Raw genomic sequence first — 25197 nt, forward strand, 5'->3', positions numbered from 1 at the left:
TCTCTCTCTCTCTCTATCTCCTAACCCCCTTCCATGTGTTCATCTGAATTCTACATATGAGTGAAGTCATATGGTATTTGTCTTTCTCTGGCTTATTTCATTTAGCATAATATACTCTAGTTCCATCCACATTGTTGCAAGTGGCAAAGTTCATTCTTTTTAATGGCTGAGTAATATTCCATGTATGTATGTATGTAAGTATGTATACACACACACACACACACACACCACTATCCAGTCAGGAGTCAGTGGACATTTGAGCTCTTTCTGTAGTTTGGCTATTGTTGGTAATGCTGCTATAAACATTGGGGTGCACATGTCCCTTTGTATCTGTATTTTTGTAGCCTTGGGGTAAATACCTAGTAGTACAGTCGCTGGATTGTAAGGTAGTTCTATTTTTAGCTTTTCAAGGATTCTCCATACTGTTTCCCTGAGTGGCCACACTAGTTTGCATTCCCACCAACAGTGTAAGAGGGTTCCCCTTTCTCCACATCCTCATGAATACCTGTTGTTCCCTGTGATGTTAATTTTAGGTATCATGACATGTGAGTGGTATCTCTTCATGGTTTTGATTTGTATTTCCCTGATGCTGAGTGGTGTTGAGTGTCTTTCCATATGTCTGTTAGCCATGTAGATGTCTTTCAAAAAATAACTATTCATATTTTCTATCTATTTCCTAACTGGATTATTTGGTTTTTGGATGTTGAGTTTGAGAAGTTCTTCATAGATTTTGGATACTAAACTTTTATCACATATGTCATTTGAAAACATCTTCTCCCATTCTGTAGGTTGCCTTTTAGTTTTGTTGATTGTTTCCTTTACTATGCAGAAGCTTTTTATCTTCACAAAGTCCCTATAGTTCATTTTTGCTTTTGTGTCCCTTGCCTCAGGAGATCATACCTAGTAGGAAGATGCTATAGCCGAGGTCCCAGGGGTTGCTGCCTGTGTTTTCATCTAGGATCTTGATCGTTTCCTGTTTCACATTTAGGTCTTTCATCCATTTTGAATTTATTTTTGTGTATGGTGTAAGAAAGGGGTCCAGTTTCATTGTTCTGCATGTTGCTGTCCAGTTTCCCCAATATGTCATGTTGGAGAGACTGTTTTTTTTCCATTTGATATTCTTTGCTGCTTTGCTGAAGATTAGGGGTGCCTGGGTGGCTCAGTCAGTTATGCATCTGACTCTTGATTTTGGCTCAGGTCGTGATCTCAGAGTCATGAGTTTGAATGCCATGTCAGACTCTACACCAAGCGTAAAGTCTGCTTGGGATTCTCTCTCCCAACCCCTCTACCCCTCCCCCATGTTCGCACGTACTCTCTCTCTAAAAAAAAAAAAAAAATGACCATACAGTTGTGGGTCCATTTCTGGGTTCTTTATTCTGTCCTATTAATCTGTGGTTGTTTTTGTGCCAGTAGCATATTGTCATGATCACTACAGTTTTGTAATATAGCTTGAGGTCTGAATTGTGATGCCTCCAGCTTTCCTTTTCTTTATCAGGGTTGCTTTGGCTACTTGGGGTCTTTTGTGGTTCCATACAAATTTTAGGATTGTCTATTCTAGCTCTGAAAAAAAAATTGCCAGTGGTATTTTGATAGGGACAGCATTAAATGTGTAGTTGCTTTGGGTACTATAGCCATATTTTAATAATATTTGTTCTTCCAATCCATTAGCATGGAATGTTTTTCCATTTTTTGTGTGTCTTCCTCGATTTTTTCATCAGTATTTGTTTCCAGAGTACAGATTATTTACTTCTTAGGTTTATTCATAGGTATCTTATGGTTTTTGGTGAATTATAAGCTATTTCAAATCTTTTTTGAAGATGGGGTATAATTCAGTCATTCTTTCACTCTTCCAAGTTGTGGGCTACCTCTACAAAAAAAGAGAGTGCAAGTCACAGACAGGCCTGGGCCTCTAAGCAAATGAAGGGTTCCAAATAGAACATTTGGGAACCAACTTACTTTTGTGCAGCTGCCCTGGACTTCTGAAAGAGGGACATTCCTTCCCTCTTCCACTGCACTTCCACTGCACTTCCCTCTTTTACTGCACTTGCCCTATGGGGTGAATTACTTACGACCCTGGCATGAGGAATCATCCTTTATTAGGGCAGAAGGACAGTCTTCCACATTCTAACTTTCTGGTTAGGACCTGTAACTCTTTCCATTTTATTTTTCTTACTGGCATAGTTGTAGGCAACTACCTTACAGATTTAACAAGGGTTTAAGGGAAAGATTGCAGAAGTATCCACGAATGTCCTTTATGTAGGTGTTGACATTAATTAAACATTAACCTGCCATCATTCATCAAAAAATTGGATGAAAACTAAAAAGTGCTCTCAAAAAAATTTTTTTCCAACTATCTAAATATTTGGCATTGGATAAACACAAAACAGTCCTCTTTTCTGTGTAGGAAATGTAATTTGTTATACATGCTCTCAATTTTCATGTCGGTTTTCTCTAGCGTCTTCTCTCTAAAGTTTTTATTAATGATTTAGGATCCATGGGGATTTTCCTCCAAGCAAGAAATCTTTGGACACTTAATGTCTTTTATGATTTTCTGGTCTATTTCTCATCCTGGTGTTAAGCATATTTTCTCTCCTTTCATATTTATACTTTTTAATCTCTCTGTCCTTATTGTTCCTAATAACCTCCAGTGATGTATCTTGGCCCTAATGTCCATGTGTCACTTTGGACTTTCAAAGAAATGAAGAAAGAAATTTCAAACATCAGTTCTTCTCCTTTCTCTGCCTATTACTGTAGGGCCCATGTAATGGGCATGGAGATGCTCTGTCCTGTTCTTTCAGTTTATTATGGAAAATTTCAAAGTTACACAGAAGTGGAGGAAATAGCATAGTGGACTCCCTTTCACCCAGCTGCTTCATTCTACAGATGGCACAAATCTTTCCCCCTCATTGTTTTCTTTTACTCAATTTTTTGCTAGAATACTTTAAGATTCTAGCAATATTTGCTAGCATGTTTTAAAGAAAATTTGAGACATTGTGTTATTTGACCTATATATGCTTCATTAAACATTTCTAACTTAAACATTTTTATTTTATTATTTAAGTGAAGTGTAGTGGATCTACAATGTTATCTGAGTTTCAGGTGTATAACGTAGTGATTTGACATTTATATACATTTTGAAATGCTTAATATGATAGGTGTAGTTATCTATCACCATCCAAAGCTGTTAAAATATTGACTATCTTCCCTCCTATACTTTTCATCCATAACTGATTTATTTCATAACTGTCAGGTTGTAACCCCCTTTAGCTATTTTGGCCATTCTCCAAGCGCCATCCCCTGTGCAACCATGAATTTGTTCTCTGTACTTCTGAGTCTGTTTCTATTTTTTTTCATTTGCTCATTTGTTTTTTAGATTCCACATGTCAGTGAAATCTCATGGGATTTGTCATTCTCTGTCCAACTTATTTCACTTAGCATAATACTCTCTAGGTCTATCTATATTGTTGCAAAAGGCATGATTTCATTCTTTTTAATGGTTGAGTGATATTCATGTATGTGTGTGTATGTGTGTGTGTGTGTGTGTCTCTATACACGCACCACATCTTCCTTGTCCACTCATCTATGGTTGAACACTTGGGTTGCTTTCATATCTTGGCTATTGTAAGAAATGCTGAAATAAATATAGGGGTGCATAGATCTTTTGGAATTAGTGTTTTTGTTTCCTTTGGGTAAATACGCAGTCATGGAATTATTGGATCCTGTATTTTTTTTTTCAATTTTTTGAGGAACTTCCAAACTGTTTTCCACAGTGGCTGCACCAATTTGTATTCTCACCAATAGTACATGAGGGCTCCTTTTTCTCCATATCCCTGCCAACACCTGTTATTTCTTATATTTTTGATAGTAGCCATTCAGACAGGTGTGAAGTGGTATCTCATTGCACTTTTGATTTGTATTTCCTTGATGATGAGTGATGTTGAGTATCTTTTTATGTGTCTATTGGCCACCTGTATGTCTTCTTTAGAAGAATGTCTATTCAAGTGTGCCACCCATTGTTTAATGGGATGTTTTTTATGGTGTTGAGTTGTATAATTTCTTTATATTTTGCATATATCATATACAAATATATATATATCATTTGCCAATATCTTCTCCCATTCCCTAGGTTACTTTTTTGTTTTGTTGATGGTTTCCTTTGCTGTGAAAAATCTTATTTTAGTGTCCTGATAATTTATTTTTGCTTTTGTTTATCTTACCTTAGGAGATGTATCCTTAAATATGTTGTTGAGGTCAATGTCTAAGAGATTGCTGCCCATGTTTTCTTGTATGATTTTTATGGTTTCAAGTCCACAATTTGGTCTTTATTTGCATTTTTTGTGTGCGTGGTATAAGAAGGTGCTCTTGTGTTCTTCTTTTGCATATAGCTCTTCAGTTTCCTCAGCACCGTTTGTTGAAAAGACTTTGACCAATTTAAATTCTTGCCTCTTTTGTTCTAAATTAATTGACCATATAGGCATGGATATATTTCTTGGCTCCCTATACTGTTCCATTCATTTATATGTCTGTATTTGTGCCAGTACCATACTGTTTGGTTACTATAACTTGGTAATGTACCTTGAAATCTGGGATTGTGATAACCTCCTGCTTTGTTCTTAAGATTTCTTTGACTGGCTATTCAAGGTCTTTGTGGTTCCATGTAGATTTTAGGATTATTTGTTCTAGTTCTGTGAAAAATGCTATTGGTATTTTGATAGGGATTGCTTTGAATTTTTATAGTGCTTTGGGTACTATGGACATTTTAACAATATTAATGCTTCTAACCCATGAGCATGGTATAGCTTTCCATTTCTTTTTGTCCTCTTTAGTTTCTTTCATCAATGTCTTATAGGTTTTAGAGTATAGGACTTTAACCTCCTTGATTAAGTTTAATTGTAGGTAACTTATTCTTTTTGGTACAATTATAAATTGGGTTGCTTTTCTTAATTTCTCTTTTTACTACTTATTAGTATATAGAAATACAACAGACTTCTGTGTACTAATTTTTACCCTGCAACTTTACTGAACTTATTTATTAGATCTAAGAGTAAGGCCATATATGTAAAACCTACAGCTAACATCATACTGAATGGTGAAAAACTAAAAGCTTTTCCTCTAAGATCAGGAAAAAGACAAGGATGTACATTCTCACCACTTTCATTCAACATAGTACTGGAAGTCATAGCTACAGCAATCAGACAAGAAAAAGAAACAAAAGTCATCCAAATTGGTGAGGAAAAGGTAAAACTGTCACTATTTGCGTATGGCATGATCTTATATATAGAAAACCCTAATGACTCCACCAAAAGTTCCTGCATGTCTTCTCATGGCTTGATAGCTCATTTCTCTTTATCACTGAATGATACTCCATTATCAGGAGGTACCACTTTTTTTTCTTACTTACCTGAGGAAGGACATCTTGATTGCTTCCAAGTTTTGTCAATTAGAAGTAAAACTGCTGTAAACATCTATGAGTAGGTTTTGGTGTTGAATTTGTACCTTGATTTTTTTGTTGTTGTGTATAGAGTCATTTATTCCATTGTATTTTTCAGTTGTTTGTTGTATATGTTGTTGATTCTGCCTTTAATTTTGTATGCTGTAGCTTGACTAAATTATCTTGTTAGTAATTGTTTTTACATTGTTTTTGGTTTTTTTTTGAGTTTTCTAGATACATAGTTAGATCATCTGCAAATAGAAATAGTTTTACCTGTTACATTCCAGCTCTAAGGTTTTTAACTTTTAAAACCTTAACTAATTGCACTTGTTAGTATGTTCAATACAAAGTTAAATGGCAGTGGTGATAATCTTGTTCCTGACTCCATCGGGAATGCTATTAAGCAGGAATCTGACTTTTGAGTTGACACACGCAAAAACACATCATGAAAAAGGTACTGTTTCAGCATTTTCTGTTTCTAAAGGATAATGGCACACAACATCTCGAGAGCTGGCCTGTGTATAGTTGTTCTTGAATGAATCTGAGTTTTTCAATGAGAGTCAGACTGCAGGGAAATATAAGTGTCTAAGAGATAAGTCTCCATTAATTCCTACTTTAATGAGTGCTAGTTGAGTATTTTTAATCACAAGTGAGTGTTAGATTTTTGTCAAATACCTTTGCAGTATCTGTGAAAATAATACAATTTTTCTTATGCATATTAATATGAATTGTACCATTTAAGTCCATAATCATACACCATCCTTGCATTCATTCACAAAGTATTTTTTTAAAGATTTCATTTATTTATTTGACAGAGAGAGATCACAAGTAGTCAGAGAGGCAGGCAGAGAGAAAGAGGGGAAAGCAGGCTCCCTGCTGAGCAGAGAGCCTGATGCGGGGCTCGATTCCAGGACCCTAATATCATGACCTGAGCCAGAGGCAGAGGCTTAACCCACTGAGCCACCCAGGCGCCCCTCAAAAAATACTGGATTTCCTTTGCTAGAATTTTATTTAAGATAGTAGGATATGTATTCATAGGAAATGTTGGTCAGTTATGTTCTTTTTGTTAATTGCTTTTATTTACATAACAAAAGTTAGGTTCTAATATACGAGAGAAGACCATCAAATAGTCCATTAAATCCAGTAAAATCCATTAAGTCCAGTAAATCCTTAAGCTCTAATATGAACCTACTCTGCAGCAAAACTTCCTTGGCACTATGGAACACCAGGTCGAAAGCATCAGGTCTGTAGTCAGTCTTAATTTTTATATGTGTCTTTCTGCATCTTGGGTTATAAACTTGTATTTCTGAATGCAAAGGATCCTAACGTGCCTTGGATTAATAGATGATATCCTTTCTCTCCCCATGGATGTGAACTAGAGACTTCAATTTCTAGTAAATACACTTTTAACTGAAGTTCTGTTTAACCTAAAGTTATGCTTCCACAGCAAAGAATATTACATTTGAAGGTTCTCATTAATATGATGGCAGTGTCTTTCCCTTTTTCCTATACAAGACCTCTCTATCCTGAGAAATGAAGTCTTATGATAGTGGCATTAATTGTATCTTATGGAGACTGTCTTATCCATTATAAATATTTCATTACTTTTTAAAAGCATAAGTGAATAGACTTTGGTAGCAGTATGAGAGTTAGAAGAGAGGGCTCAAATATGCAAAGAAAAGCCAAAGGTCATGATTTTAATATAGACCTTATATATATTTTAAATTACTTTCTGATTTATTTGTCCTGTTAGAAATATTTAATGAAAGTTAGACCAAATGTATGCTTTTAATAAAACTCAGTATCAAAGCTTCATGACAACTAGATTTTTTTTTCTATTTGTCACTTACAGAGGGCATAAAGATAAGATATTTGTGGTTAAATGTAACCCACACCATGTTGACAAACTGGTTACAGTTGGGATGAAGCACATCAAATTCTGGCAACAAGCAGGTACGGTTGTTTGGGTTTATCATTTATGTGGTTGAGAACTTTAAAAAAAACTCTCTGAAAAAAAGCCCACCACTATTATGTAACCAGTCTCTGCAATTTGAAATTAAAATGTGCCTAGAAGACATTCTCTTCCATCTTCACTTTGGGCTGCTTAAGGTCCAAGTTGTAAAACTCGGAACACTCCATATGATGCATGCATGTTTCTCAATATCTAGAAAACTTTGGGAAATGTTCTGTGAAAATAATTATTTTTATATTTAATCATCTGTTCTGAAAGCTGTAATTATGTTGGACCACCAAACAGGAAATAAAATAATCACTTTGGTTGAGTGAACAACATTTTCAGTATTTTGAGGGTTCTTTTATCACTGAATTCAAACATGAATTAAACCCCAACATGATACACCATAGGTGATCCAAGTAAATCTGTGTGCATTATAATATTGATGATAAGGGTGAGTGAATAAGCATATCAAAACATGCAAGGACATCGTATTCTTCTCACTAATAAACCAGACCTATTACTGGGATTTTGAATTCTTACCATCAGCTTAGGTACCATGCACACGTAATCTTACACTGGACAAAACGTAAATATGCAACTGTTCTAGTGCTTTCTGCTTTAAAGAAGAGATAATGGCACCCACCATGTCTGAAGAGTCAGCCTGTGCCTCGTTTTCTGGAATAGGTCTGGGTTTGTCAGTGCCAGTTAGTACTGGGAAGTATAAGTACAGGGAAATGTGAACATCTCAGGGACAAATGTGATGTACCTTTTCCTACACAGTGATTCACTTTTTCGCCCTGAAGTTCCCAGGACAAAAAAATCAAGGCAAAACATAGGCCATATGTTTGCATTTTTCCTTACTGCTAGTGTTGTTGGCATTCTCTCTGGTCAGCATTCATGAAGACTTTCCTAGCTTGCCCGGGGAACTAAGTCCTTCCTCCTCTGGCTGGAATGGAACCAGCACTGAACCTTGGTTACATGAGTATCTTGTTGGACTGAGATGCATAATGGCAGCCTCCCCAAACAAAACCTAAGTTCACTGAATGAAGAAACTCCTTCTTGTCTTTATACCCCAGCAGCAACCACTGTATTTACCACAAAGGAGGGAGTCAATAAACAATTAATGAATATGTAAATGAGAAACTCTCTTAGAATATTTTTGTTTATGATGTATTCTGCCATCTTTCCATATACATGTAATGTAGACACACTGGGTTTTTCCACTGAAGATAGTCATTCCAATTGCTCATAGAAGGTGTCAGTTTTTCAAAAAGTAACATATGTTCTTGGTCCACTTCAGGTGGGGGCTTCACCTCTAAAAGAGGAATTTTTGGCAGTGTTGGAAAATTGGAAACAATGATGTGTGTTTCTTATGGACGAATGGAAGATCTAGTGTTCTCAGGAGCAGCTACTGGAGATATTTTTATTTGGAAAGATATTCTACTACTAAAGACAGTGAAAGCTCATGACGGGCCTGTGTTTGCTATGTATGCATTGGATAAGGTATGACATATTTTCGTCATTAGCTTTCTAAAATTCTAAATTAGACTGAGGAAGGCCCATACCAGCAGGATGCGTGCTTGTCTCTAAAACCGTCTGAATTGGGAAGTAGTTGTCGCGAATGGAGAGGAGCACAAATATTTTTAAAAATTCTTTCATTTCTAGTGATTTCTTTATGTGCAGTTTCTACCTTTTTCATACTCGTTCCTCCTGGCTCTCACCCCTGAGAGCCCCTCAAGAAGTGTTGGGATAATGCACAAACCCAGTAGCAGATGAGTCCTGAAAAATATTTCAACATTCTCTTCCTCTTTAGTACACAACAACAAAGACCTCAAAGTAGCAAATGGTTCGATTATTGTCCCACTCATCAGTTTGACCACAAGTTTAGTTCATAACCACTTTGTTCCTGTGTAGACAGCTTCAGCTTTAACAAGAGTGTAATAGTCTGTATTAGTGTTTGCCAGTATTAGCTGTAAAGTATTAGCTATAAAGTCTGTATTAGGGTTTGCCTGTATTAGGGTTTTCTAGAGAAACAGAACCCATAGGACATACATATACATACACATCTACCAAAAAAAAAAAAATTGTTATAAGGAATTGGTTTATGTGGTTATAGAGGCTAAGAAGTCCCATGATGTCCTCTGTAAGTTGTAACCCCCGGAAAGCTGGTGGTATAACTGAGTGCGAGTCCAAAGGTCAGAGAACCAGGGATGCCAGTAGTGTGTATCTCAGTCTGAGGGTGGGAAAAGAGATGTCCCAGCTCATTCAGTGAGCCAGGAAAAACAAGGATGAATTCCTTCTTCCTCCACCTTTTGCTCTCTTCAGGCTCTCAAAGAATTGGATATTGCTCACCCACATTGGGGAGGGCAATCTATCTTACTGAGTGCACCAATTCAAATGCTAATCTGATCTGGAAATACGTTCCCAGATATATCCAGAAATAAAATTTAATCAGAGCACCCTGTGACCAGTTAAGCTGATACAAAAGAATCATCACACCTGCTGTATTTCCACTTAAGCTCATCTCTATCCTGCTCTGTCCAGCCACCTTCCTACCTTACAGTGTTCTTTTGTTGTTATTTGTTTTTAAAAGATGACACTTACTGTCAGTACTATGAAAATACCTTGTTGAACCACTTTGCCAGAAAAATCTATTTTTTTATTCACTGCCAGCTTGCTGGTGGTGCCACTTTCTCTGCCCTCTGACCTCCAAACAACATAAGCCACCCAACACACCTAACTAAGCCACGCCTCATTTTGCATTTCCCTGTTCCCAGGTAATTATACTAATCCCAGTACCAAAGTAGGTTCTTGTTAGATGTGCAACTATAGCGGTAGTTTTAGTGGTTAAGCTGTTTTTTACTGGCAAATTTGTTCTGGCTTAAGCCGTACATTAGACGAGATTAAAGTAGAAAGCCAAATCTGTCTAGGTCTCGAAGTTGATGTGCTATAACTTATTTAAACTCTTTCATTGCTTGGTAAGTTAATCCGAAACATCATGGAAAATACAAGGATGTCACAGTATAATTTGAATTTAATTTGGGAATTAAGTCTCCCCTACATATCTATAATGAGAATATGGGTATTTAATGTAAAAAAAAAAACTTCAAAATATTATTTCCTCATGAACTTCATTGGAATAAAGGAAACTAAAACTCTCCAAGAAAATAATGAATTACTTAGTATTTTCCATTTAAAAAATATTTTTCCAAAGAGCAGTTGGTATATATAATTTGCCAGAAAGGAAAACTAGTAAAGCCAAGAAATCACAAGCTTAGAACAAGAATAAAGATCACTGTTCAGTAAAAATAAAAAATAATAATAATAATACCCAATATGTTAAGCATTTTACTTTCCAGGTTTTATAAAAATTAATCTGGATTTTAATTATTTTGGACATTGATGTCCATTGAACAATGTTACATGAACTGCCTAAGTTCCTCTTAAAAGATAATGATGTTTTCTCCTGGAAGTAAATATCTATTTTAACATACTTAATAATCATTTTTAATTGCGATGCTAATTCCAGTTCATTCAATAGGAAGAGATGAGATACTAGAAACTCTGCCAGGCTTTCCTGTTCTTTAGGCACCTACATTGAAGTGGGGGACGGGGCACAGAAATGGCCATCCAGGACCTAGGGTGCCAAATACCAACCAAAGGTCTGAGGAAAGTATGAGGAACACACATTGAGAATGTGCTTTATCCACTAGAGAAGTAGGGGAGAGATGTTTCTAGGAGATACTTTATTAATATTACATGTTATCAGGTTTTTCAGTCTCCTATATTTAGGAAGGAAACACAGACCAAAGCTGCTTTTCCCAAGAGGGAGCCCTTTAGAGGCCAGGTGGGCAACTTGTCATTCTGATGTATATTTCATTCTTCCCATATATGCCTTCACAGGGTTTCGTAACGGGTGGAAAGGATGGAATTGTAGAACTCTGGGATGACATGTTTGAAAGATGCTTGAAGACTTACGCCATTAAAAGAGCAGCATTGTCAACCAGTTCAAAAGGTGCCACCCCTGAATATGTCATCGGAATCTTTCTTTTCATAGGAATGGAAAAGATGGTACTGAAGTTCGTGGACAGCCGTTACTAAAACAGTTCTCCTTCTTCTGCAGTTAGACCTCTAGGTCCCTGGTAGAAATGTCAAGGCTGATTGCCTGGCGCTACTGGTACTTTTGAACTACAAAGACAGACTATATATGAATATCAGACTGCTTGTTGTTGTTGTTCTACTCAATGCACTGTTTACAATATTAAGTGCAGCATTTCCCCCCTCAGGCTTGCTTTTGGAAGATAACCCTTCAATTCGTGCCATCACTTTGGGACATGGACATATCCTGGTGGGAACAAAAAATGGGGAGATCCTGGAAATTGATAAAAGCGGCCCAATGACACTGCTTGTTCAGGTACTGTGTACATTTTCTAATGCGCGGTTCCTGTCAGAGCTGGGACTCGGGTGAGGTGAGAGGGCACTTAGGATGCCGTATTGAAGTCGGCACTTGGTCTCAGGGTTGCACAACCGCTGGGTTACTGACCTATTGCTGTGTAAGAAACTGTCACAAATTTAGCAGCTTAAAACAATACAGACTTATTATCTTAAGCTTTTTCTGCGTCAGAAGTCTGAGCCTACCTTAACTGGGTTTTCTGCTTAAAGCTTCACAAGGCTGCAGTCAAGGCCAGGGCTGCAGTCTCCTCTGAGGCTCATCTCAGATGAGGTGAATCTGAGGAAGAATCTGCTCCAAGATGTCGCAGGTTGTTGGCAGAAATCATGCCCTTGTGGTTGTAGGACTGACGGCTGCATTTCTGGTTAGCTGTTAGCTAGAGGCTGCACACAGTTCTTTGTCACATGGGTTCTCCAACATGGCTGTTTGCTTCCTTGAAGCCACCAAGGGAAGGAGAAAAAAAACAGGCATGACAGTCTTATGTGACATAATCATATCCTCAAAGGCACGTAATCATGAACATCCATCCCCTTGGCCCTATTTTATCAGTTGGCAGATAGTCACAGGGCATGTTGCACTGGAAAGGAGGTGACTACATAGGAGTGAAAGCCAGGGGGATCATGAACGTGTCCACCACGTGTCCCTCTGGCAACAGATATTACTGTCCCTACAATATGCAGAGTACATCCCCCCACCCCCAAGGTCCCCAAGGGTGTTATCCCATTACATTATCTGCTCAAAGTCCATAACCCCATTGTCTAAATTAAATCCAGGTATGGAGGAGGCTCTTTAGGTATTTTTCTTCTCGATCTGACAAATCTATAAAACTGTCAGGACAAATTATTTTCTCTACTCACACCAAGTATATAAGTGTCTCCTTTGTTTTTTGTTTTTTGGGGTTTTGTTTTGTTTGGTTTTTTTTTTTGCCTCATGCTAGTCTCTGTCTTGGTGCATGTAAACACATGGCCTACTTCTTGCCCTCCATCTCCCCTCAATAATCTCACTTGAGGGGGTGAGACTGTGACCAGTTTGGTGATGGACAGACCTTATTTATAGACAGAAAGGGCTCAGGTTGGGGTGAGGGTGTACATTCAGAAAGCAGAGTAAAAAAAATATGCCCTATTATATAAGCTTCAGGACTTCTATGGGTCCCTGGTTCACCTCCTTCTCCTTCAAGTTTTCTATCTTAGAGATGAACTCCCAAATCCCACTGAGAGTGGCCCTTCGATTTGCTGCATCCTGGGAATAGGTCCACACACACACAATCATTCAAAACACTATGAGGTTTTAAAGTGGCATGTGCCCAAGCCCCATTCAGGATATCCTGAATAAGAATGTGTTTAAAAAAGAATTCTGCGAACTGAAACAAGATGGGATTAGGATGGAGACAAACCATGAGAGACTCTTTTTTTTTTTTTTTAAGATTTTATTTATTTACTTGACAGAGAGAGATCACAAGTAGGCAGAGAGGCAGGCAGAGAGAGAGAGAGGAGGAAGCAGGCTCCCTGCTGAGCAGAGAACCCGATGTGGGGCTCAATCCCAGGACCCTGAGATCATGACCCGAGCCGAAGGCAGCGGCTTAACCCACTGAGCCACCCAGGCACCCCCCATGAGAGACTCTTAATCTCACAAAACAAACTGAGGGTTACCGAGAGGAGGAGGTTACGGAGAGGGAGATGGCGTTATGGACATTGGGGAGGGTATGTGCTATGGTGAGCGCTGTGAAGTGTGTAAGCCTGGCGATTCACAGACCTGTACCCCTGGGGCTAATAATACATTATATGTTTATAAAAAATTTTTAAAAATTATTAAAAAAAAAAAAAGAATTCTGCGTTAAAAACCTCAAAAGCCCTGTAGCTGATAGTAGCAGGTAGCAGGGACTGGGAATACGCTGGAGGTGTCTGTGAGGCATGATGTCTTCGTTCTCCAGCTGATCTTGATTTTGTTTCCTTCCAAACAAATTTCTTTTTCTCTCTGGCCATCGCTTCTTATTTAATTTTACTGAAAAGTGATTATTTCTTCCTAATCCCCACATATTTGAGACTTTAACTTTTTTTTTTTTTTTTTTTTTTTTTTTTAAATTTGAGACTTTAACTTATTTGCATACATGCTACATTGCTAAATATTTTTTTAGGTCCCTACCATCATGTGATTTAAGCAATACTGTAAGATTTAAACTCTATATTTTTTTATTTTGAAAAACATTATAGTTGAGCTTATTTTGTTTAAATATGTTTTAAACTCGAAAATTAAGGCCTTTTGCCTCTTCATTCTGTATGATTCTGGTTTTTCCCCATATTTGTTTCTATTGTTCTAATAATAAAAATAGCTATAGGTACTGTTTATTGAGTGCCTACTCTGTGTCAGGCAGTACTGTTGTACAACATTTATTTCTCCACAACAGGAATTTGAAGTTTTATAGATGAGGGACCCAAAGCCCATTAAATTGCCCACAGCCATATGCTAAGAACTGCAGAGCTGGGATTCAAACCAAGGTGTCAGATACCAGAGCCTTTCCTCTTTCACTACACTGGGCTGTTCTCCCTGTGTCTTTTAGCATGGAGACTGCCAAGGAACCATGCAGAAGGCATGGCACCCTGAGTTATGGGCAGGCAGTAGAGTTGGTGGAACCTTCAGGAAAAAATGTTGATTACTGACATCTTGTCTCCTTACACTTGTACCATTCCTTTCCTTTTCAGAAATCAGTGAATAGTCAGGTCTGTTTCCACTCTCTCTTTCCTCTTCTTATCTATCACTCATTTGTATTTCCTCTTAAGCAGAACCAAGTAGTTCAATTCCATCAGTGTTTGTTGGGCTCCTGCTGAGGACCACCCTGTGCTACCCGCTGTGCACAGTGGAGTAGGGCTTCCTATCCTCTCAGGACTCATGGAGCTCATGAGGCTCATGAGGCTCATGAGGCTCATGGTCCTGCTCCAAGAGAGGATGGACACAGAGGGAAAGTGAAGGAACAAGCAGTGTGGTTAAGATCCTCCACTATCCTGCTGTGGGAAAGTACTTGCACCGCTTTGCCAGTAGTATGGCAACACAATGTCCCTTGGAATAGATTGTTTATTTTTTAAGAGAAGGAAGACTGGGTTGGGGGAGGGGAAAAGTGGCAGGAGATGAGTTTGTAATTCCCATTTTATTTTCTTTGCATATAATCAATTCTCAGTCATGCAGCTATTTACACTCAGCTTTACAAGTGATCAGAAGGAAGGCAAGATTCCAAACCCATTCCTATACCACTTGAGGTACTTCTGGCCTATCTTGCGCACTGTCCACTCACTGGGATTACAGAAATGTAATCCCATTTTTTAGGGAAATACCATGTTTAAGTCAATACATGAGGCAGTAGTTTAAAAGGGTCTCAGAGCCATGCAGTCCTGTTCTCAAGCAAAATGAAAAAGGGACTTGGCCTGGGAAAGGGTTCCAAGCACATCCATTCTGGGGGGAAATTGGGGTCGACACCTAACCCATCCTCTGACTGTGACCTTTGGGGTGAGAGGCTTCTGAAGGGAAGAAAATTAGAAAACTAGAGATGTAGGGTACTCCAAATCCAATAAATTCAAAGAGTTTCTACAGCCTTTGGCCCTTCTCAGATATTTGAATGTCATATTTGGAACTTAGTATCTTCTGCCAAATTATTGTTTCGCTCTAACAGTTGGCCTGTTAAACCGAAATCATCCAGTTTCTCTTCAGAAAGCCACGTGTTTCCTGAAGCAGTCCAAGTACAAACACCTTTCATATGCTGTGTACGGTTTTCTTTTTTGCTTTACTAAGCAAAGCCTTTTTATAAGTGGCCACTAAAAGCAGAAATTCAGTGAACAGTCTGGTCTGCTTTACTGTTCTATGCACTAATCTGTTCTTTACACTCCTTTATTGAGTGATAAATTATAGGCATCAGAGTCATTTTCTCTCTAATTGTTCATTTTTTAAACACTTTTATGTCATTATTTCTAAGCCATTTAGGTGTGTTTGTGATAAGATAAAGGTATATGGAATTAGCCCAATATCTATTAAGCACATTTCAGTTTTCTGTTATTCACTTTATAGAAAAACATGTGAGCAAACACTGAACCTGAGTTATTCCCAAGGCACTTGATATGAAAACTGAGCTTTTGTTTTGCCAATGCTATGCATTCAAAGGACTTAAATTAAATTAAATTAATAAGCATATCGCTGTCCAGTCTTAAACTTACACACTGTTGTGTGTCACTTGTATCTCAGTAAGACTAGAAAAAAAGAGAAATATAGCAATCAAATTCAATGCATATGCCTTAATTTGATCCTGGATTTTTTTTTTTTAGTAAATTACTTTTTTTTTTTGGGAAAAAAAAGAAAGAATATTGCTGTCCAATCCCTCTTATAGAGATAGGTGGTTACCTACATCTTTTTAGAACATGGGTTCATTCATAAAGGTGTTTTATGTCATGACCAAGTTGTTTTACCAGTGTATGTGTACCTGTATACACTGTTTTAACTTGATATCAAATGAGGGTGTTTTATTATTTATCCAGATATTTCTAAAAAGGAAAGATGTTTGGCATCATATAAATACAGCTTATGAGCAACAAATCCATGTTTTCTTTACAAATGAAGACTTCGACTTCCTGTAGGCCCATCTTTAGATTCAAATGAAAAAAATTATTGAGTGCTTTTGTTTTGGTTCAAGGAAGCTCAGCCTGTGCTTCTTCACATGTGAACATGTTGAAGGTGCTCTCAGGGTGCGGACCCTGCCCAGCGCCGCAGAAGGGCTAGCCGGGAAGCCTGAACTGAGATTGCATGGCCTTGTTTCCTCTCCCACAGGGGCACATGGAGGGAGAAGTATGGGGGCTGGCAGCCCACCCTCTCCTGCCCATCTGCGCAACGGTGAGCGACGATAAAACGCTTCGGATCTGGGAATTATCCTCCCAACACCGTATGCTGGCAGTACGAAAGCTCAAAAAAGGTATGAGATGCCACTTTACACATCTGTCAAAGTATTTGCCAACAACAGCGTGTATTGTGTTCGTTCTGCACTCAGCTGCTGTTTAGAGTACCTGGTACGTGCCCCCACGTACACCAGGTCGTGGGAAGTCAGTGTTGGTTGCTACAGACAGACGTTCCAGAAAGCTGGCCTGATCCATTACTTCCTTCGTTTTCCCTGCACTGCACAGACATTTACCACCTGGGGGCAATATGTCCTTCTTCTTCTTGTGGAGAGCTGTGAGAGTCTGTTGGAACCCATCAGCTTGTAAAGAATGCTGTTTTATCTTTATGTCCAACTGTCTCTACAACTGATTTTATTAGATGAAAACAAAAGTTTTACCAAAAAAAGTTACTATCAAGAAATTTTATAAATATATATTTAACACTCTAACCACTAGAATGAAGAGGTGTATACCAAGAAGTGCGAATTTGGCAAATGTTTGTTGAGTAGCTTCTCTGTGTCAGCTACTGGGGCATCCTAAGATGAACTGTCTCATCTCGAGTGTCAGAGATGGACAGGGTTTGAACAGAGTCCCAGCAACAGATGAGACCATCTTATTCAAATAAGGCGATTTTGAGGAGAGTCTAAAAATGGGACCAATTGTTAAAGGGGTGAGTAGGATGTTGAGGAAAGACCAGGGATAGCGCAGTGCCATGCGACTGGTGACAGCCAGGTACTTTCATCAGCCCTGGGCCCGAAGGGGCAAGAGGAGAGAGCAATGCTGGAACCCAGAAGTGAGAGCTGTGTGAGAGGACAGGCGAGACAGGAGCTGGGACCCTCGGCCCAGGGCCGCAGCCAGTGTGCAGGGACCCTGCAGGGGAGGAAGCCTGGGGGCTCTGGACCCCAAACTCCCTGTTCCCTTTCCTTCCTTGCTCCCTCCCTCCAGTCTCCTGTTCATGCTTTTCCAGGCCAGAGGGCCAGGGAGGCCACTGACGCGATCTGTGCAGGCCCGCACAGGGAGGTGGGGAGAGCGGATGTGGAGAGACAAATGAAAGATGTCTAGTACAAGGCAGGTTGTGTGGAGGCTCGGGAGAAGGCCTGCTGCCAAGGACAACTTTAGCTGAGGCTCAAAGCATTTGTGGAAGTTCTTAGGAAAGGCTGAGATTGGGGTCTGGCCCTAAAATATTTGTACTGGGTAGTTTTACAAGTAGAGAGACGTGGAGAATGTATTGCCGAAGGATAAAATGAAAAAAGATGTCAAGACAATAGTAAAATGATGGTGGCTGGTCCTGTTGAGCTATGGATTCCTCGCAGTTTGCATTTGGTCTTCACAGGAACGTAGGGAGTAAGGCTATTACTATCACCATGTACAGACTGAGAGACTGTGCCACAGAGAATTTAGGTTGTTCGCCTGAAATTGCATAGCTGATGGGTGACAGAACTGAACTCAGACCGAAACAGAGTGGGCTTCAGAGAGCAAGCCTCCGACTGCTGCCTAAGGCTGTTTTTCCCTGCCATCTTGCCTTTCTTTATAGTGGACTTGAGGGCTTAGTCAGTGGGGGAGTCAGGATTCAAACCCAGGTCTGACTCCGAAGCCCATGCCCCTAACCACAAGACTGAATCCTTTGACCACTAATTTATATGGGGAAATTGACATACTAAGACCTCCTTGTGAGTGACTTCAGTGTCAGACAATGAACTTTACTCACTAGGTTAAAAATTAGTTCAGTGGAAAAACTACCAACATATCTTAGGTGGATGACCATTCAATCCAGTTCACAGCGGTTTTCCTGGAGTAATTATTAATAGCTCTCCCTTTCACTCTGAGAAGTGTCCTGGTTTATATGTTGCAGCATATGGTTAACCTAATCTTGACTCTCCTCAGGGGCAGGCTTGTCTTGTGTTCTCTTGGCCCTGGCACCAGGTGTGACTCGCAGTACCTAAATGACTTGTTGCTACCTGAGTGCATGAAGGAAGATGGAATTTAGATAAGGCAGTTTGGAGTTGCTGGTATGACATAGCTTTCAGCATACCATGAACCGTGACAGAGGGGAGCGTGTGGAAACGGAGTTTGGAGTTCCTTAGCACAAGGCTGTGGGACTGTCCTGTCCCTAGGAGGGGTGCTTACCAAAGTCTGGACAATAAGAAAGATGGGGGGAGGTTCTTAAACAGGGGTCCTTTTAAACACCCCCACACACAGAGTCCACACTCATTCAGAAATGTCTCCCTGTGACCCTGAAAAGCAGTGGGAAGCATGGCTCACGTGGCACTGGCAGCCCGTACTGTTTAGTCTTATTGACACCTTCGGAAAGAGTGTTGTTCATAACAGAAGAAGCAGGATAAAATCTTTCACCTCTAGAATTCTGCATTAGGACTCTTGGATCAAAGACTTAGAGTGACTCTTAGATCAGCAAGGTCTCTAAAGCAAGTTTTGTGTGTAAGGCACGATATCCAAAAAGGTTTCTGGAAACTGAATTCCAGTATTCTTGTTCTCAAATATCCTCTCTTTTCTTGGAACCAAAAGTACTGATTTTATTAATCCTTCACTCCTTTCCCCCATTCACTTCTGGGGTCTTTTGGAAAATTCCAGATAGTCAAGTAGTAAGAAATGAATGGATAAACCTTAAAGAAAGAGAAAATGTTTTGTTTGGTGGGTTTTTTTTTGTTGTTGCTCTTGTCCTTGTTGTCCTTTTAACATTCTGATCATTGTCCTTGGGTTTGAAAGGAAGATACATTCAAATTACGAAGCTGTAGTTCTTCTCACAGGTAATGTTAAAGACACTGTCACATTCTATGCAGAATGCACATGGGCAAATGTCTCCTTCTCTTCATTGAGTCTGCTTAATAATAGAATCATGCTGAGAACTATTCCTCGTGAATTCTTTTGTAGGTGGAAGATGCTGTGCCTTCTCCCCTGACGGGAAAGCCTTAGCAGTTGGCTTGAATGATGGGAGTTTCCTGGTCGTAAATGCTGACACTGTTGAAGACATGGTCTCCTTCCATCACAGAAAAGAAATGATCTCTGATATTAAATTTTCAAAAGGTGAAGATTATAGCAGAGACTTTCTAGACTATGTGGGGACAAAAATTTACAAAAACAGACTATTTAAATACTTCCTTGACCATTTTCCCATTTTGAAATAAGCTCCTGCAAGTAAATTCCTGTGTAAAACATTTGGGTTTTACTGGTTTTAACTGCACATTTTCTTTGCAGATACAGGAAAATACCTTGCTGTGGCATCCCATGATAACTTTGTGGATATTTACAATGTCCTTACAAGCAAGCGGGTTGGCATCTGTAAAGGTGCTTCTAGTTATATTACACACATTGACTGGGACTCAAGAGGTAAAGTATGTTGTGGCTTCTAAGATATAATCTTTGTTTTAAAAAAGTCAATACCATTCACATGTTATTTCCAGAGAGAAGACTGGTTGAGTTTTGGAGAAAACCTGAGTGGAGAACCCACAATAAATATAAATGACTGTAACTTTACACCCCAGGGGCACCTGCTGTTAACATTTTGAGTATTTTTTCTGTCTTATTACTACTACTACTACAATTATTATTATTATTATTCAAGCCACTGAGTTTTAAGACCATTAAAGGTACGAGGTGCCTTCTGTTACCATAGCAATCCACTCCCTCACCTTTGGGTTCAGCATGCTGTGTCCTGGCCCTGCGTCTCCCCCTTTCCATTTTCCCTTTTCCTATCAGTGCTCCACCCCCCCCTCAAAGAATGGCCCAGGAAGTCTCCAGCAATTTTCACCTTCCGGCACAGGTAGAGAGCTACATTCAGCGCACCTCATGTCACCTTGCTCTCCAAGGGAGGGCCACCCCCTTACCTCCTCCAAGTCACGCCCATGACAAATCCAGTTTCTACCAGCAAAGTTTTAAGCCAGACAATGTGGATGATTCAGAAGTAAGACGCAGTTCCTATAGTTCTCACCAGAGTTTGTAAGTTAGTGAGGGAGACAGACTTGTACTTGAAGTGCAGCCGCCTAGACGGTAAGGCTTGGGAATGAGAAGCGGGAAGTCACAGGCAGGGGCGTGCAGGGCCTCGGAATGGGTTGTGTCAGCATTAGACATGCAGGGCGGGGCTGCACCGTTACAGGGTGGGTCACTTTTAAGTCTCATCCCAGGGACTTGGCTGATGTTAAGAGTTTGGGGTAGGCATATTGGAATGGGCGGGGACCCAGCTTTCAAAGAAGTTTTAGTTGACTGTGAGAGAAAAGCACCACGACCATGGGTGCCTCTGAGGAAAGAGCTCATGGGGGAACCTGTGGAGCCTCATGGAAGCAACATCCTTTGAGGTGGATCTTGAAAGACTAGTAGAAGTTCACCAGGTGATGAAGTCTGGGATGAGCATTCTAGACTCAGAGGGAATATGGCATTTCAAGACAGGAGGTGGGAAGAACAGGGGGAGATAAAGAAACTAATGTTGACTGGCTGAGGGCAAGAAGGGAGAAGACTGTGGAGAGACAGACCAGGACAGACTGTGAAGGAACCTTTATGCCATGCCAGGAGCTAAGCTCTGCCGTTTACCCTGGAGGGATTAGGTAACTCTGAGGGACTTAGGGTAGGGCAACCCCTGCCATCTTGGGAGGACAAGGAAGCCTGGAGTGGGAAAGCAACTAAAATCAGCCAGGAGAGAGGGGCTGAGGGCCTCAATCCAAGCGAGGTGATTTCAGAGTTGCCAGAATATTTCAAGTATCTCTTGGAAGTACTGGCCATAGATGGATAGATACTTCTGCTAGGCAGGTGTTCATGTTTAACCATACTTGCCACCCTGGAATTTAGATTTTATTTGAGCCTCACAACCCATAGGTATTTTACACAGTGCACCAGAAGGATGGAAGCATGCTGTGGATTGTAAGGTGCAAGTCCCAGCAAGGGCGAGTGAGATCAGATAAGTCCCTCTCACTTTCATGTCCAGGCCTGGCCAGACGCAGGGCCTAGGCTGGGCTCGGTGACCAGGTGGGACACTGCTGTCCTGAGAGTCCTCTAGAGACCAGAGAAGCCCAGGGCATAGAGGGAGACAATAGCTTCTCAGCCCCCTCTATGTATGCTCTCCACTTTATTGTTTAAGCAAAAGAAAAAAAAAGGGGGAGAGAGAGAAAGTGATTTCCCCCCAGATGTCCTCTAGTTAACGTACCTCTTTACCCTGTCTTGGGAGCAGGATTTAGGACAGTCAGGAGTGGCCTGGTGCACACAGAGTAGAGTATGGGGCATTTTGTTGGGAATCTAACACTCACATGGTACGTGGCACAACGTGTGAAATCCCACCATGTCAGTGACCATTGGTGGGGGTCTATGCTCAATTATTATTTACAAGAGAAAATGGGACATAGGAAGAATAAATTTCAGTTGAGAAGATTTCTTTTACATTAGTTTTAATTGTGGTAAAAACACATAAAATTTAGCATCTTAGCCTTTTTTAAATGTGTGGTTCAGGGACATCAGCTGCATCCACAGTGTTGTGCACCTTTCACTGGCGCCCATGTGTGGAAATCAATCATCTTGTAAACCACCAAACAGTAACTCCCCTTCTCCCCACCCCCAGCGCCTGCCAACCACCATTCTACTTGTGTCTTTCTGAATCTGACAACTCTAGGTATCTCGTGTAAGTGGAATCAGACAGTATTTGGGTGTTTTAAAGATTTATTCATTCATTTTAGGGGCGCCTGGGTGGCTCAGTGGGTTAAGCCTCTCTGCCTTTGGCTCAGGTCATGATCTCAGGGTCCTGGGATTGAGCCCCTCATCAGGCTCTCTGCACACCCGGGAGCCTGCTTCCCCCCATCTCTCTCTGCCTGCCTCTCTGCCTACTTGTGATCTCTCTGTGTCAAATAAATAAAATCTTTAAAAAAAAAAAAAAAAGATTTTTTCGTTCATTTTAGAGAGGGAAAGAGAGTGCGAGCGCAGGGAGGGCAGGAAGAGAAGGAGAGAGAGACTATTGCAGACTCCCTATTGAGCACAGTGTTGAGGTGGGGCTTGAGCTCAGGTCCCTGAGATCACCACCTGAGCTGAAATTAACCAACCGGACCACCCAGGCAGCCCCAGTATTTTTTTTTTTTTTATAACTGATTTATCTCACCTAACATAAGGCACTTAAGATTAATCCATATGGTAGCATGGATCAGAATTTACTTCCTTTTTAAAGCTGAACAATACCCCACTGTACGTACAGACCACATTTTGTTTATCCGGTCACGCATCTATGGACACCGGGGTAGCTTCTACCTTTTAGTCATTGTGAATAAGGCAGCTATGAACATGGGTGTACTAGATCCTGCTTTTAATTCTTGGGGGGTATAGACCCTGAAGGGGAATTGCTGAGTCAATGGTGATTGTATGTTTAATTTGTCAAGGCACCAATGTACTGGTTCCCATAGCAACTGCACCACTTTACATTCTTACCAGCAGAGTATGGCGTTCGGTAACCAATACTTGTTATTTCTGATTTGGGGGCATCATTTTTATAGTCACTGTCCTTGCAGGTATGAAATGATATCTTACTGCATTTTTTACTTGTGTTTTGAGTATTTTTTTTAATTCTGCAAATGTGGGGCACCTGGGTGGCTCTGTCAGTCTGCCTTCGACTCAGATCCTGATCCCCAAATTCTGGGATCGAACCCCACATCGGGCTCCCTGCTCAATGGGGAGCCTGCTTCTCCCTCTCCCTCTGCCATTACCCATGTTTTGACTCTCTCTTTCTCTCTCAAATAAACAAATAAAATCTCTAAAAAATTAATTTGGCAAATGTATAGGCCCTGTGTGGGATGCTAGGGCTATATAGAGGAGTAAGTCCTAGATGGAAAGAGCAAGATCTTGGCCAGGATCGGTAGGTTGCAATCATGCAGGTGTCCCGGTGATGGTCTATATAGACGGCCCTCAATGTGGAGGCACCACTTTGGAGGGAGAGAGACACACCTCATTATTTCCATAATTCTGCCCTAAGCCAGCCTCTGTAGTCCAATGAGAGCTCAGGGTGATAGGAAAGTCCCCGGGGAGTAAGGAGGCTGAGGTCTTTGAAAACCTTCCTCGCCTCCTGTCCTAAGTGGCACCTTGGGTCAGGTGAGCACATCAGACTAAATGTTTTCTATGGATGGAGAGGAGAATAGAATACTTCTGATTTTCGGGGGGTTATTCTATCTGGAAAATGAGAGCAAATATGCCCGTGGATCTTCCCTGGTGTAACTCCAGCATGACAGCCATGAGACACGTGTCGCATGGGTATGCTAGTGCTCCTGATATCCCAGTTCTCACAAGGCTTGATGTCAGGAGCAAGCCATACTGCCTCGAGACCAGCCTCCCCACCTTTCATGGTGGGGCCTCGAGGGTCTGGAGGGCCTAGAGAGCAGAACTCAGAAGCAGGCTTCTGTTTCATTGCTTTGATCTTGTCAAAAATAGCGAACACATTTGCCAGAGCCAGCTGGCTTGTCAGGGGCGGGGATGGTGTAGTCACCAGCCCCTGCAGCCTTTCGTGTCCATGGCAACTACGGGTCCTAAGAGATCATCGAAAAGCATATCAGGCTGTTGCAGGAATACCAGCTCCCCGCGAGTGAAGCTCCTGCACAAAATCCATAAGAAAGAAAAAAAGAATGTAGGGAGAGAGAAAATATGGAAGAACATTTTCTAGCTGATAGTAGTTTGTTTCTAGAAATACCGGAACTGTAAGATTGTTTATCAGTGAACAGTTTGGGCCCTAAGAAAACGCTCCTTGCCATTTCCATTGCAAATGGTCTGATATATTGGGTACATCTAGTCTGAATTTCAGAACTGTTCTAACTTGTAAATCATATGGCAACTGGGATGATGGGTGTTAATCAGTTTTGTGGATTATCTAGTTCTCTATACCTGTGGGGACTGTGGTTTCCTGTACCCACTTAGTAACAAGGCCATCTGGCCCTTCCAGTTCTCTTCCTCCTTGTGAGTAGACATTTCTAGTGAATAAAAATGTGGGAATCCTGAAAGAATAGGGTTACTCTTACTAAGGGGCAATTATAAGTGGATTATGCAGATTTTTTGCTCTTTACTTCTGTTCTCAGAATATTTCGGTGCTTATATGACAGCAGAAGGCAGCAAAAAAAAAGAGTGGTGACTAAATATTTTTTCTATGCTTAAAAAAAAGGTAATAATTACAGTAAAGAATATGGTGGGGGTAGGGAGAGGAATCACACCCATAATTCTACTTTTCCTAACAAAGAATTGTTGCAGTTTTTAAAAAATTTCTTCATATCCTTGGTTGCAAGCAATTCAAACCCACTCAGCTTAAAATTTTTAAAATAATAATGAACAATGAGCTTATTGGGAAGATATAGGGATAGCTCATGAAATCCAAGAGCTGGAAGCAATGTCTCCTGAGGAACTCACTTTAGGAATGAACCAGAAAACCAAGCAGGCACTTCTCCCCTCTTCTCTCCTCTCCTGCTCCGAGGAAGCTCAGTTCAGT

The 25197-nt window shown here is 40.4% G+C and overlaps 1 protein-coding gene across 6 annotated transcripts in view; it reads left to right on the plus strand.

Moving 5' to 3' along the window:
* The window catches only part of EML6 (EMAP like 6), a 284967-nt gene that overhangs the window by 200813 nt on the left and 58957 nt on the right, over positions 1-25197 (plus strand). For all 6 annotated transcript variants that reach the window (XR_009357213.1, XR_009357214.1, XR_009357212.1 and 3 more), the window contains exons 18-24: positions 7284-7384; positions 8689-8891; positions 11292-11403; positions 11675-11802; positions 16645-16786; positions 19638-19790; positions 19962-20093. Coding sequence is in view for 3 of the 6 variants with exons in the window: in XM_059187676.1 (XP_059043659.1) it covers positions 7284-7384; positions 8689-8891; positions 11292-11403; positions 11675-11802; positions 16645-16786; positions 19638-19790; positions 19962-20093 (971 nt within the window). In the remaining 3 variants the exon portion in view is untranslated. The remainder of the gene's footprint in view (positions 1-7283; positions 7385-8688; positions 8892-11291; positions 11404-11674; positions 11803-16644; positions 16787-19637; positions 19791-19961; positions 20094-25197) is intronic.

The sequence above is a fragment of the Mustela lutreola genome, chromosome 9 (genome assembly GCF_030435805.1).
Source record: "Mustela lutreola isolate mMusLut2 chromosome 9, mMusLut2.pri, whole genome shotgun sequence".
In the NCBI taxonomy this organism is placed as follows: domain Eukaryota; kingdom Metazoa; phylum Chordata; class Mammalia; order Carnivora; family Mustelidae; genus Mustela; species Mustela lutreola.